The sequence below is a fragment of the Amyelois transitella genome, chromosome 9 (assembly GCF_032362555.1).
Source record: "Amyelois transitella isolate CPQ chromosome 9, ilAmyTran1.1, whole genome shotgun sequence".
NCBI classification, from domain to species: Eukaryota; Metazoa; Arthropoda; class Insecta; order Lepidoptera; family Pyralidae; genus Amyelois; species Amyelois transitella.
The window spans coordinates 3,149,091-3,165,324 of NC_083512.1; the positions used below are offsets into that span (position 1 = coordinate 3,149,091).

At 33.9% G+C, this 16,234-nt stretch overlaps 1 protein-coding gene across 12 annotated transcripts in view; it reads left to right on the top strand.

Annotated features, from left to right (window-relative positions):
- The window catches only part of LOC106134691 (sorbin and SH3 domain-containing protein 1), a 244,816-nt gene that overhangs the window by 88,970 nt on the left and 139,612 nt on the right, over positions 1–16,234 (top strand). For 3 of the 12 annotated variants that reach the window (XM_060945676.1, XM_060945678.1, XM_060945675.1), the window contains one exon: positions 13,185–13,232. The exons of the other annotated variants lie outside the window; for them this stretch is intronic. In XM_060945676.1, the coding sequence (XP_060801659.1) occupies positions 13,185–13,232 (48 nt within the window). The remainder of the gene's footprint in view (positions 1–13,184; positions 13,233–16,234) is intronic. 12 annotated transcript variants of the gene reach the window in all.

Sequence of the window (16,234 nt, forward strand, 5' to 3'; positions counted from 1 at the left end):
ATTTATTCGTTGTTTGACTATTTTTCCCAAAGAGAGACTATGATTCTAACCCGTTAGAAAAATTATAAAATATTTTATCGAAAAAAATTTCTCGCGCTTCACTACATGAGACATACAAAATAGTTTCAGCGATTCATTCGTGCAAATCAACAGACATACAGACTGTTAACTTCCGGGTTTATGGTATAAGTAATGATTAGCCATTCGATAAAATAAATATTTAGATCCTCGACAATTCGCGGATTCATGTTAAATGTTCGCTAATTGATCCTACGTTGGTAAATCACATTGATCTTGAGTATTCCAAGGTGTAAAATTACCATAGTTATTTATGTTTTCTCTACCGTTTGCTGATCATAGATACATAAAATCACGCCTCTTTCTAGAAGACAGAGACTTCATCCTTTCATTTGCCTCGATCACTGCATTCTTCGTCATATTTATTTCGTCATATTAACTAAATGTCAAATTTGATCACCCAGGTGACCAAAGTAAAATAAACGAATTATTTCATGCAAGTCCGTTGTCAGAGGGCACACTTGACCTGACCTGACCTATCGCCAGGATAACAACTAAATAAATAAATATAAACAGGACAATTAATCAATATTAAATATGATGAAATAAAAAATTTCAATATTGAAACAAATAGACAAAAGCACGTCTTTATCCGTTACGGGGTTGACAAAGCTCAAAGGTCACGTTTTTTATCTGATAAAATCTATAATGAGCATTAAAGCAAAATGTTACAACAAAAATTGAAAAGAGGGGAAAAAACCCATTAATTTGAGCCAATTCATTACTGTGTTGAACTATCATAGGGGGATGTCATATGCACTCATTTGCACTTTGCTAAATGGATTAGAAACTAAATGGATTTTTGTGATCTCTTGTTATGTTAATTAATTATAAAAACATACTACCAGTATCATAAAAAAACTATAAGTATTGTCCTGGGCCTTGGGCTATTGCTAATTATTATTAACAAAAGAAAAAAAAAACAAATACGGATTTATTTCATTCTAGGATTTCTGCCAGCAAACGGGCAAGGACGAGACCTTTTTGACCTTTGACCTTTTTGACCTTTTTCTATCACTTAAAATAGTTTTGGGAATGTAAAATGAAAGTGACTCCAAATAATGTTCAAATTATATTCGTCACAAATCTAGGTATAATTCCCACAGTGGCATCCTTCAATTAGTGAAAATTGTTGAATCGCTTGAACAAATATGCGGGCCGGATTGTTATACCAAATATTGGTTTGTAAGCATTATGGGAATGCCTCTCTGTTGCATGACCGTGTTCATTTAAGTAATTAATGTTAATTAGTAGGCCACGGTACTTTCATTAGAAGACTTAAGGTCTATCACACGTCAGGGCCGTACCCAGGACGGCACGTGGCTCGTCTGAAATATTAAAAAAAAAATACATTATCTGTGGAATTGCTTCGTGTAAAGGGTTGACTTAATCCAGGATCATGGTCAAAAGTCGCACCACGGATTCCCCTGAAAGGAGGCGAAGATGTAACCAGAACTAATACCCAGAGGAAGAAGTCACCTCACCCAAATTAACCTCACTAAAAGTCCTTTGACTATACGGGCACGGATCGAATCCATAGACAATGTCTTTTTCTTCGTCCTATCATAAGTTCCGCTTACCTCTCTGAAGGGATCCTTGGGTTAAGTGCTCGATCATGTTCCTGGATTTGGTCAGGTAAAACACACAGCGACTCCCATCTGAACTCTGCAACCTTTGAAGGGAATCAAACCCATGTTAAATCCTGGAAAAGCTACACTAGATTAATGCGCCTTTACTCTTAGTTATAGCCATGGAAAATAGAAAGAGTGGTTTTATTCTAAATCGTAGGTAACCACACGGCACAAATACAATAAAAAGGTTTAAAAAAAATTCCAAACCATTCACATCCCGGGCACGGCCCTGATTAGTGGGGGTATACCTTTATGTTAAACATTTAAATTAGATACGTATTACACACTCAGAGAATTACTTTCCAGAGAATTGCTTTTAGAACAGGAAACAATACCTTTAATTGTTTAATCTTGAGTGTTTTTCAAATTAACATGGGAATACTGTTTGTTGATCTTGTTTGTTTTGTTGTTTGTATGTGTTAATGTAATTGGACTACAAAGTGGTGTTTCAGCTGCCATTTCAATAGCAAAGTTGTTTAAGTCTTGAGAGAATTTTGGTAAATATTATGAGGTACAAGCAGATCTTTTCTAGTACTTTGAAATTTGTTAGCAAGTTCCTTGTATTAGGTAATTGATTAAAATTTTGTGTTAACATTTTAGCACGCTCGTTCATCTTCCAAAATTAAGGTTTATAATTATGTCCAGACTTTACGAACATTAATAAAGTAAGAACGCATTTCAACATACCCAGATTCACTAAAAATTCATAGAGTTCCATGCACGGTAACTTGATATGCTGCGTATGTTTGAATTTCCACAATATTTCCTCTAATTGATTCTAATTTCCTGACATCCCTCGTTGGAGGGATGTTTCCAAAAACGAGTCGACTGAAATTGAAGTGTCGCTTTGATCAATACGGGTCTTTCAAAGTTTTCTACAAAATTAAAATTGGTAATGGCAACATTAAAGTTTAATTCGGCGTTCCGGTTCTTTATTGGGCTCGATTAGGTAAACAACCATACGATGGGCTCAAGGCGATCTGTGGCTATTTGGGTCAGGGCCTGCTGGGCATCGGCTTGCTATGCAGTGTCTAAGGCTCATTTACACCAGGGCAACACACTGTCGCATGCTTGATATTTTTGTAGCTTCTTTCACCGTGTGGCATGTTAATGTCTGGCAATTTCGTTTTTTTTTTTTCTCAGGAGCATAATGGGCCTTTTGAGACATTGATAGTTTTTACCTATCTCTAATATTGCCTCCAAGCCAAAGGTCTAAATATGGGCCCTCAGTCAGTTTCAGAATTTGTACATCTTGAATTTCATCTCTGTGATTTTTTATTTTAAATAAATATCGCTGACTTAGTATACCGAATTTCACACTAGTCTTAAACTTACTTTTGGGCTAATTCAATCTGTGTGTTCTCCCTTTGTTATTGTCAAATAGACTCTCAGTAAACTCAAACTAATCTTCCATACTGTACTTTACTTAACCATTATTGACTATGTATAGTATAAATGAGCCTTGAAGAGATTATCCGTACACGTAATTAGGTCCGAGCGGTGTATCTTCACGACTTATCCCGTTCATTAATCGAATACCAATTGAAATTCCAATGGGTATTATGCAAACCTATGCGATGCGTGAGTTGCGGTATGGTTAGGGTTGTCTATTCTTGGCATAAACAATATAATATTGGATTTTTTAAATTTGGAAGTTTCTTTTCGAATTCTGGCCATTCAAGTTTTGGTAAAAGTGTATTTATTTTCCTTTGTAACAGTTACGTTAGTTTTAGAAATACGTTTATACATAAATATACAATTATAATTAAAAATATTTTTTTTTATTAATAAATAGCCTGTGCCATTGATTTTGGCTCTTTCTTTATAAGCTATCAATAATAATATAAATATGCTATGAATACAATTATAATAATAACTTTATTAGCTTCCCAAATTCCAAGTTAAAAAAAATGTCATTATCTCTAGATTCGCATTTTATCTTAGAACAATACAGTACAAATAAAGTGCCATAAATTATGGTAGCCCTAAATAGATGAGAGTAGGAGTGGATGATACATTGCAATAAATGGTGGGTGTTATAGGTCGAATTTCAAAACGAAAGCCCTTTTCTACGATCATCAGGCTTGATTAGGCCGTGGAATCGAAGAATTGATTCTTCATGGTCTTTTCGGTGTAAAATTTTTAATTAATTGATTTGTTCTGCGGCCACGTTTACTAGCCACCTTTATTCGGTCGTAAAGGTTATTTGATTTGGTTTTAAAGAAAATATTTTTCATTCATACGTAGGTACTTATCACTGCGCCTCTTTCCCAGAAAGGTAGGCTGAGATAATATCTTCCCGCTTGTTCCCTGCAAACTTCTTTTGCTTCATCTACATTCATCAATATTTCATGCTTTGTCTATTATAAATCACCCATCTCATGTGAACCATAGAACCTATTTTGAAATTGCGCTGTATAGAGATTTTCATAGTAATTTTATTCTCATCAGAGTTCGTTCTCAAAGTAGAATTGATTAAATAATTGAAGCTAGTTTTCAATATCATAGACTTTTATTTTCATAGACAACAACTTTTTACTGTCTTGTAAGGCAATGACCGCCTTAATTATCCTAATAACGTAAAACAAATTGATCCGTAACATAATAGTTTTTATAATGACCGTTTGAGATAATAGTATCTTATATCATAGCGTCCCTGACCCAGTCGCCCCTCGCTGAGAGCATCTCGCCTACGCTGTATCTGTGGCATAATATATATATTATGTGCTAACTGACCCACCGTTACCAGCAGATGACAATTTAATTACTTTTATATGTATTGGTTACAAGATAGACGTGGGTAGTATAATATAACGGCCATTTCGTTATGTTTTTAATGGTGGAAGCTTCCCTTTGTATCAACATGGTTCCTATATGTTTATCTTATTAAGCATATGTGGAAAAGTGCAAACATTATTTTTACAATCACATACCCATATAAAACTTTATACGGAACCTTGGCACTTAACCGTTTTTTAATGTTTTTCTTTAACGTCAAGGAAACCAAATATGATAGAAAGGACGAAGTACCAAAATTTCATATCAATAAATTAGGATTCCTCAAGTAATGATTATTTGAGACGAGTCACAAGCAAACGCTAGTAATAACGGCTTTAATAATGATGTTTCTCATTATAAAGTTAGTCTCTAGCTTAGACAGCCTGAGTCATATTGCGGTACCCCGTAAGGCACAGGACTACAAGTTATGGACATAAATGGCTACTGAACTGAATAGCGGATCATGGCGAGGTAAATTATGTTTTGTAGAGGCTGCTATAGATATTGTACCAGTTTTAGTATTTGTTCAGATGGCGATCATGTTAGTGTCACCTTGAAATAAATAATTATATATGAACTATTAATACAGCAGTATTTAACTAATTAATGCGTCATTTTTTATTTCAAATTCACTATTTCACATATATGATACTTTTTATTGGCCGTATGAAGTTCTCCGGCAAAGAACAAAAAGTTCTGTAATATTGTCCTCCATATAATATGGGTAATTTCAGGAAATTATTGTTGTCTGACCTCTAAAATCATAATCTTGTCATAGAAAAATCCGAGTATAGTGACATCCTTGTAAATTTGTCTTTTAAGCCTTGCAGCTATCAGGTAAAGCCACATCATAACAATGTCCTTTAGAAACTCTCAGAATATAAATGTACATTAACAATACCAATGATCGTCTTTAGCGAAAACTTCGAAGATAAGCTAGTTCTGAAACTCGCATTATCCAAGTTGCGGCGGAGAGTAGAGATTGCTGCTACACTAGGACTTAATTTAATTAATTTAAACTGTTCAGAAAAACTTGTAAACTTAGCTTAAAGTATTAACATAATTTAAACAAGCTATTCATTCTTAATTATCTCATCAATCTGCAGTTAGTCTGAGTTGCTTCTTCTTCCTCCTACCTTTTAGTCCCGGTTGCATCCTCTCCACTCTGAAGAAGAGCCTGGGGGTGCTTTTGACTATGGATCTTGGATTGGGTGAGTCAGGTTTTTACACGAAGCGACTCCCATCTGACCTCCGCAACTTTTGCAAGAGAACCTAACCCGTATTGAATCGATTATGGTTACAAATCCAGTTACCTGGACGTGCAGGTTTCCTTACGATGTTTTCCCTCATAGTTAAATAACTTTTTGAAGTAGTAATTATAATAGAAGTTAGTACATGGCCGAGGTGAGATTCGAACCTGTGCCTTTCTGCGTATTATTTTAAGCGAGCACCTTACTGATTCGACCACTGACGCTCTGACAATTCCCAGTTGCACCTTCAGCTATCTGAAGAGAAGCCCAGGGTTCTCATGTACCCATTAACCAAGATTATTTATCCGAAGCGACTCCCGTCTGATGTCTGCAATCTTTTCAGGGGAACCTAACTCACATTGGATCATGATTACACAGCCTGCTGCCTGAATGTATATTTCCTGACAATGTCTTCTCTCACCATATAACATTTTGCGTTAAAGCTTCAGATACCTGACCATTTATGTGGATATAAAGGTGTAATATTCTGTTCTACCGAAAACGACATAAATATATTTTATACGTTACAAAAATTAGAGTATCCCGTCTAAAATATAAACAATAGAAACTTGTGCGTTCCATCATCAAATAACCTCATCAAAAACTTTGGCCTGATCTATAGATAACATTTTGCATAAAGTCACAAACACCATAAATCCTTATAGTATTTGCAAACAAAACACTACCACATATCACAATCCGGGCCTGTCAACATATTTTCACGTATTTCCCTAGATAAAAATCTATCGTAAATCACCATGGTCCTTTGCGGTACCTTTAAAGGCACGCCTATCCTATAACGAACAGACAACAGTACCTTTTTTATCCATTGCAATATAGCATCTACCACCTGGTCATAAGGGCGTAAGCGGAATAGTTTGATTGATATAAGGTTGACTGGGCAATGAAACCGGTATTGTGAAATGAACGCTTATGGAAACTCAACTATCGGCTGGCAGCATTTTGATTTTACTATGGGAACGGTAGTCATCGATGGGTTTTATTGAGAAATTCAATTAAGTTCACTAATGAATTAATATTAATTCATTAGTGAACTTAATGGTCAAAACCGCAGTGTCCAAGGTTGATTGCATGCTCTGTAAAGATCTGCCTTGGCGAAGTAAAATTTTAGGCGGACTTTTGACAAACAATTTTTGTCCATTTTCGGGATTAGATTTTCATGAGCTTATATATAAATACTGATCAATGTGGTTGAAGCCATAGATGTATGCAGGGACCGTGGCAAGGGGCAGATCTTTCCTCTTGCCAGTCTCTGCCTCCACCTCTGAGCAAGAGCATACATCACGTATGGCAGCGTGAATCGTATCCAGTTAAAAAAAGATGTAGTCTCTGGCTATCACTCCTACAGGCGTAGTTTTTATTGGAGTAGAAAAGATTTATTTCCAAAATTGGATACCAGGTAGGTATCACTTATTGTGTCAAGATAACTTAAGACTTGCTATATCTACTACTACTTCCAAAGCGCAGCTTGAAGAAGAAATGGCGGAAGTGGCGGAACAATCTACACAACAACACTTTCACCGGATGTATATTTACAAATATAGACCTTTTAAATCTAAATTGTCTACATAAAAAAATGTGATTAATAACAGGCCAATATTGAAGTACAATGCCGCAGTACAGTAGGTAACCCAGTTATAGTTACACAGTTCGTGAACGTTTCCTTAATTTAGCCGAGCTCGTATGAGTCAGTTCATTCATTAAGCTGCAACAATTACATCATAGCTCTGAATGCGTGGAAAACTGCGGTTTTGTGGGGAATTGTACGTCAGGAATATATGTGCACTTTGTTTTTATCTTATGATCCAACACCGATTAGTTTCCCCTGCACAGGTTTTGTCAGGCTGAGTTATTAGGCTGCTTCGATTTACACTTAATGCTTGTTCTCGTATTAAAATTCCATTAAATCTCGGTTCATTCTTTTTCGCTTAGTTAATGCCATACTTAATCCACCATAAGCATCAAGAGTTTTTCGAAAAATTTTGTGACCGATTTAAGATTCAGTAAATATATTTTAGAACTTTTAGAATTCCGTGCATTGTACGTTTAACAAACATCTTTTGTAAAATGCGGTATGTAGAAAGCTTGTAGAAAACAAGGTGGGTCTCCACGAATGCAACCTATTGAATGCTCGGTCTTTGCAGTGAAAATAGAAGGATAACTTAATTCGTTTACGTGGACATTTTCTAAATGAAAAACAAAACACATTTTCAGTTACTTTAAACATTTTGAAGTAGCCTTAAAATTATATTTAAATTATATATACATTTCCGTGAAAATTCTGGAAAATCTTCTCTTAGATGACATAATGAACCTTCGTGCAAAACACTAGACCACTACTAGACTAGACCTTAGTGTATCCACTAATCACGCTCTAGACTCAGCGATTTAAACTGTCCATAACATGTCAGTTATTCATTAATTCCATGTCATTACCAAGATTTATATAAGAACGGAAAAAAGCAGGATTCGATCCAGCGGTTCAGTGGAAAAGCGTAGACTAATTACAGGATTTTTCACTGCTGTTTTTATATTGATCCGGCAGTTTAACCAGAAAAACGTGGGTTTAGAAGTAAGGATACCCAGAGTCAGTTCCCAGTTCTACAGTCTCGTTATTTTTTCTCCCTGGGTGTGGGTAAATTACCATCTTCATTACGTATTCAGCGGCGGTAATCGTGTAGATATCGCACAATTGGTAATCTATCTTTGTTAGGTTCAGCCGTTTTGTATATAGCTTTACTCTAAATTGCAATTCGAGGTTTACTTTTGTAGCGATTACCGCATCCGAACTTGCATGAAGGGAGAGATATGAGTGTTGATGAAGCAAAGAAGTAAGCTGGGATCGCCGTAAGTGGATGGATGTAGTCTCTGCCTACCCCTCCAGGTCGTGAATTCATTGTATGTGATTAGTATGTACCGCGATTCTATTGATGTACATACATTTACATACTTACATAAGATCAGGAAGGATTTGAACCTGTGGTCTATGTTTAGTATTTTCGGCTACCCTTACCGTTCAACCACTGGCAAACATGATAATTGTTAAAATATCTTTTAATTATACAATCAAAACAAGTTTCATAGAATAATGTTTGCATCAATATTTCAACTATTCCATGAACTGAAACAAGGAATATTGGTAACGAAACGATTTATGAATTTAAACGAGCGTACAAGCAAATGGAACTATTCCCGCGGGAACTACCCGCCTTGTTATTTATGTTCCTGCAAGCGTATTCCATTATATGGATATTATGATAGAGAAATTGTCTTTATAACCTCTTCTATGCAATATGCTTTCTTTACATTAGTTTAGTTCGCTAAACTTTCAGTTCGGTTTTTATTTTTTGGATACTTTAAACATAACTACTTAAAGATTATAAGTTGACCTCTGAAACCTTAAACAAATTTACAAACTATAACTCCGTCAAATATATCTGACCCCTAACATGGCACGCGCGACGCATTTTGTATTGCGCCAAAAACTATCGTTGTTTCATTTTTAATTATGATTTGAAACGTGACAGCAATAGATTTCGCGGGATAAAAACGGCGTCTCGCCTGTCATACTATGAGGCCAGGTACCTTACCTTAAGGCCGATACTCAGTGGGCCTTTGAATATTGCACTTTATAATGCAATAAAAGTTGTTTTGTTTGACCTAAAAAAAGTCATCTCCTAGTGATCTCCCATGAAAATATTCATATTCCACCTCAATCGTTACACATATTATAAGTTCTCGTGTAAACTAGACATCACTAGTAGACAAAGCAATAATCTGATTGTCCTTAATTGTGGGTGGGGTCGGTTCACACAGGATCTGGGCTCTATTAGCTGCGCCCGCGCCGGCTAGCCGTGTGTGACGGCGCGCCCTGACACATAGCGACATGAAACGATTCGTAGGAATTGTATGACTGTATATTTAATTCTGTTACGGTTGTATGAAAAATGAGGTGGAGATCATGAATTTTGTTGTTAGATTTACCGGTATTCAGCCCGCGTTAACATTGGACTACATACGTACATATTATCATGTCTATATCCCTTGCGGCGTAGACAGAGTCGGTGTTGAAAAGATCGAAAGATCACGTTCAGCTGTATGACTTTATAATGTAATTGAGACTCTAACATGGGAATCGTCTCATAAAAACAAAGCCTATGACGTTGTAGGTATATATCTTATTAACTATATTCATACAATATCTCATCAATTTTGTCATTATAATATTTATATGCACAAGATACCTATGTGGATAAAATCAACAGATGAAAGTATGAATTTTATATTATACTTTAAGGTCTTAATCGTTGTCACATGAATTCACCTTAGGTAAATAAGATGTATTTGAAAAAAACAATTACTGACGCAGTATTTTTATTCCCTACTCAGCAGTACATACAAACATTGAGAGATAAATTTGAAAATTTCCTCGAATCGAAATGATTTCATATTAAAATTACATTACCGATCGCAAAAGCGATCAGAGCCGTATTCCGCTGATCCGATGTAATCATGTGACGAAACTCTTCTGCGGACGCGATCCATTGCTGATTCATTGGTTGGCCGGTGCACCTGAGCTTCAAGTTCTCAATTCGATAAGCTCACTTTTTTACAGCCTTTAGGTATTTCTCATAAAAGAAGTAAGTTTTCAGTGGTTTGTGATGATTATAAAATAATTAAAATTGTAGATAAATGCGAAAGTTTGTATGTAGTATCTATAACAGATAGACTTTCGCATATAGCTGTATAATTGATATAATTCGTCATCCACTTGTTGTTATATTCCGATTCATGGTACCTGTATTTTCAACACTATTTCTAGCCTTTATAACACTACGGTACATGACAATCAGTTCAAAAATACATTCGATGAACAGATGCGTTAGTTTGATATACTTAATCATACTAACGCATCTAGGGTCTTCCTTGTGGGCGTTTTCACCCCAGGTCTCCACTCTCTAGCACTGAAAAGGTACTTAGAACTAATAACAGGTTAGAAAACTTAACTTAGGCAATTCACCGAATTCGAACCCGTACTTATTTTCGTCTCTGACTGGCGGCCAATTCGATTTCACGGACCAGAAGCTGCCAACGTTCTTTTGGCGCTTAGTTTGCTCGGTATCATATTCTAGCTCAAACTGCATGTGTATAAATCTCTAAAACCATTTCTGAAGCAAGTAAATAAAATGTGATTACTATTTATTTTTTATATTTTTCCTAGTCCAATTGGGCAAAAGCCTCCGTTTCCTTCAATGGGTGGACAAAGAATGTGAAGGAAGGGATTTCCAAATAATTTATTTTATAGTACTAACTTGGGAATGTTAGTAGAGAAAGACTAATTGAGACGAACGTATTTTGATCAAATCAGTGACATCCTGGTGAAAGGTTAAGTCAAAGGTACCCTAGAAATTATTTTAAAATATTAACTTTATTTTATTGCAAGATAATGTAAGGTCTTGCAAACTGACACAAATGTATAGTCTCAGAATCTATCTTTTTAAAATCAAACATCTTACCGTCTCTGAGTATTATACAGCATCACTTTAAGGACTATTATGAATAGATAGAAACGTGAGAATAATTGAATGTTCGTGAAAGTAGTAAGACGACTAAATACAAGTTTTTGATCATAAAATGAGGGACTCTATACTGAACATACAGGAGGTATCTATTCAGACTCTGGAATAGGCTTTAATACTGCTCCATATTACATAGCGAAACTTTTTCCACTTAAAAACTTTTATGGGTTGAAAGTTCAAGTTTAATATTCGAAAAGAAGTGAGCTTCTAAGAGGCTCTAATAAGTGTGCGTTTATCGACTTTTATCGCTGATGTTTATAGATGAGTTCGAATGAAATTCTCTTAGAGCACAGATTATTTCAGAGTTTAATTTGTAATTACAACTTTGGAACGATTAAAATTGACAAATTGTCAAATTTACGTCATCGTAGATAATAGATTGCTATGATGTTATTGTAATACGTTGGTTAAAATCACAATGCACATTGGTACGTTACATTGCTAGAATTAAAATATTTTCCAATTTTCCTTAACAAACGAATTAAATTAAAACTTTATCATCATATGATATTTTATTTTATACCATCCAGATTTTATAAAATTTTCCTTCACGATTTCTAAAATGGCCAATCTATAGACAAGAATAGTGTCTGGCTTTGCCCCGACTTTCACTGCAATTATTCAGTTTACGTTAATTCAATATTGGTTTAGCACAGATGCCGGCTGACGCACTCTCAGCCTACATGCTTCACCTTTACTGATAGAATCTGAACATACTCACTATGGAAACTTATTTTTTTTAATTTAATTTTTCTCTAGTCGTTATAAACGTTTAACTATCAACTTTTTATTATGACACGTACTATGAATTAAAGGACTTATCTGAAAAAAGTGTTCGATTAATCGCTTCCAGACAAATCAATTGGTAAAACTATTGTTATTTATGAACAGGGAATCAGATACGTCATAATGACTTACATTATGTAATAGCATAATTTAAATTTTGGTGCAGGAGTAGTTTGATTATAAGAAAACTATTCCTGCAATATAAAAGTAATTTTTTTATTTCGAAATTCGAGAATTCTTTAAGTATACGAAAGTTTACACAGGCTCACACTTTAACTCAACAACTGTACGACAACAGTTAAAAATTTATTCAAAATATTCAAAATTTGTCACAGTACCGTGTGCATCACTTCCACACTGCATTGTTCCCCGTACTTATTGTGTCGCTGACATTTACTTGGTAATACAAAAATGCCAATGTCACATTTAGAACTGTTGTAAAATGTTTGGCGAGTTCCCCGGAGGGATCAGTGTGTTTCACCCTTTATATTGCATTATTACATAGTCTTACATTGTTTTTGTGTTTAAGTTTATAATTGAGTTTTTTCACCCCCTTTGTATTAGATATTCATAGTGCAAGTTTATGAAAATGATTAGATTAGTATTTTTATGATATTTATTTAGAAAAAGCATCTTAGCTCGTACTATGAGATAAAACCGAGTTTTCCTGAAGAGCTTTAACAGTTAGTAATTTTAATTTAGTAGTTCTAATTTATGTATTTTTACTTGAATTGAATTAATTAGGAAAGATTATTTCTATGATAATTATTTGATTTTCGGACTATTTCCGAAATAAGATTAATTTTAATGTTAATATTAGCTTTTTCGTTTTCTTTTTCAAAAAGATAAATGTGTCATTTTCCGCGATCCACTCTTTATATTTGAAAATGAAAATTTCACGGTGATTGGTCTAGTGGTTTAACTGTGAAGAGATAACAATCAACACAAGATTTTCTTTCGCATTTATAGTATTAGTTGATTTTTTTTTATCTCTACGTCCTCAGCAAGATCGATATCTAGGTAAATTGATGGTTCCTGATCGTTCTGATTGTGATTTGCAGAGACCGTCATGATAGCGCCGACCTTCAAGGCGCGGTCTACCTCGCCAGGTATCAGAGTGTGCCTAACCATATCAATATTAACTGTGATCAAGAATTTACATTGTTTGAAAATATTGAGAAATGGCTACCAAGTTTAATTGTTATTTTTTTGGTTTAAACTTGATTTTCATAAAATAACACTTAAACTATTGTTTAGTTTAAGTGTTATTTTATGAAAATCAAGTTTCATATACTTTTTTTTTTAATGCTATAACATATATTTTGAATCATTGGCATGTAGCGCTCTAAGTATCGTTTTAATTTAAGAAAAAAGAATATTCATACACAATAATAATTTTCTAAAATGTAAATTTTTGATTATTTTCCATTCTTTGATATGGTTATTTTTTTTCGACTGTTGTTGTTATTTGCAGCCTGTTACTGTGAGTTTGATTGTTTTAATACTAATCCATTAATCAAACCCCTTAATTTTCAAAATATAAAATAAAAAGAATTAAGAATATTTATATTATACTATTTACAGTTTTTTACTTACGATAAATAAAACAAAAAAATTATTTTAAACATATAACATAATGTTTTTAGTGTTTCTAGAATGACATACGTTAATCCCTTACTTGGTTATGACCGGTCGATGGGACTTAGTACTAATGGTTAGGTTAAAGACGCCGGCATCTTAGCCATTAGTCCTTTATGAAAAAAAGATTTATTTTACGATTTCGTTCTAGAATAAAGATTGTTATTGTAATTTTTTTTCAGTTTTTGTACCAACAACAACTACAAGTACTTACACTTAGACCTTAAATAAAATTAATATAAACTAAAAAATAAAAATAAATCACCCAAAATTAATTCCGATTGGTTTATCTATAATTCAAGTTGAAATGATAATTGTAATATTAGTTACTAATTCGGTCAATACGTAATTAAAATTAAAAAGTCTCATTGTACTATACAATTGTATATATAACACGATTAAATTTGAATTAAAATGTTATACCGAGTAAATGAACACTCGTTTACATTAACATAAGAATGAAATGAATTAACCTTGAAATTCTTTTATACCACATTTTATGTTAATTGCGAAGGAAACACACGACAATTTTAATTTTTACGATCATATTCCCGCTTGTAATCAGTTCCCGTGGAATGTTCCGCTAAACTAACAAAATGAAGTCATAAAAAGTTTTATTTTTGTATGATCGTTTGTTGTTGTTGACTTTTCTTTTTGTTGTTGTTGTGTATTTATGAATGATTTTGTTTTACTTACATAAGATTATTGATTGTAATTTTAAACCCATGAATTTGTAAATTTGATCCATTTCCATTTACAAAAAGATGTTTTAGCTTTCAACAATACTAAACTAAACTTAAACTCTGCTAGAGACAGGTAAGTGTAATTTTATTTAGATCGTCTTTCGTCGTTAGGTTTTTAAGTTGCTTTTTACAAAACGCATAGATAAATAGATTTACAATTTTTTGCAGTAAAATCATAAAAAAATTAAAAACTGAGGATTCAAACATGATTCCTTTATACTAAAGGTATTTTAAGGAAATGCAAATTTTTAGGGAAGCATTTCGCGAAAACTGAAAGCAAATTAGAAGGGTACACACGGGTAGAATCGCTTATGTTATGACGTCACTCGTTTATGAGGAGCGGACAATCATACCGAAATAACCATAAAAAGGGCGCCTCATAAAAGAACCGTTATACTTAAAGGTTTATTACACTGCACAGAGAAGCTCTTAGTTGTATAAAAGATAAGGAAATTACGTTATTTACATGTATGGAATTTTATATACGTATGTGTCGTTCCCGAATTATGTTAATCTTGCATTTGGAAACAATAGATTTCGTCATTTGTTTTTGTCTTCTTTTAATTCACTGACCTTAACAAGGCATATGTATATCTTCTCTTTCAATAGAAATAGACTTAATCGTCATTAATAGCTCTCTCGTTCAAAGGGCTCGTACGAGTAAAATGTCATAATTCTTACCTAGTGTAAATATTTCATTGCTATTCAGGCAAATATAAAGTAAAGTGGACACTGACCGACTGATTGACTCATACAGCAATGTACAACCGAAAACGTTGGCTGGGTATATTTGAAATTTGGCATAAATTATCCAAACGTGATCTAAAGGTACAAAGAGATGAATTTATCCCGCGGGAATTAAAATTAACCAGATTTTTCGGATTACGCTGGCAGAGGAAATATGCACTAAATAAAAAAAAAAAAAGAATTACATATCGTGCATACATTATTGAGGTAGGTAGTACGATTAGTTATACATGCAGAAAATCTTTTTATTTTTGTCCTTCTGAAATTTAAAGTCTACTTTTTTAGTCTATGGTAATGTGAAATCCCCTTTACATGGTATTACTTGCTGAGTCGGCGTATTTGCCCGCGATACCGCGTGAATGGGTTCGCCCTTTTCTTTATTGCTGCACAGTTTTCTTACTTATCTGTGTGACATAAAGACCACAATCGCTTGTAATTATTACTAATAGTTGTGATATTATTTTGTGATCAGTCACACGTTGTAACTGTGTTTTCGTTGTTGGCTTATTATTAGGTATTTTTCTGCCATTGGTCAGAAAATATTTGTAGGTTTTATTAAGTCGTGTCGTGTCGTTCATTCTTTTCCCGTCAATGGGGATAAGGTTACAGAATTATTATGGTATTAATAATGGTACCACGGGTTGGTCATTTTGCGACGAAAATATATTTGGATGGATATAATATTAGTTATCGCAATCTAAAGAGACTAAATGAGTTATTCTTTCCTACTTAGTTCTGAAGGAGTGAAATATTGATATTTTAAGTCAAATATAGTGTCATAACCTAACTTTGGCCATAAATAAATAGAATAGATTTTTTTTTAAATTGGATACAATGTATTACTTATTGACGTCACATCACTTAAATCTAATCTAATCTAATTATTATATAACTACCGCTTCCAAAGCGCATGTGTAATAGAAGCGGCGGAACAAACTACACTGCAGCATTTTCACCGGACGTCAATTAATGAGTCAATTTGG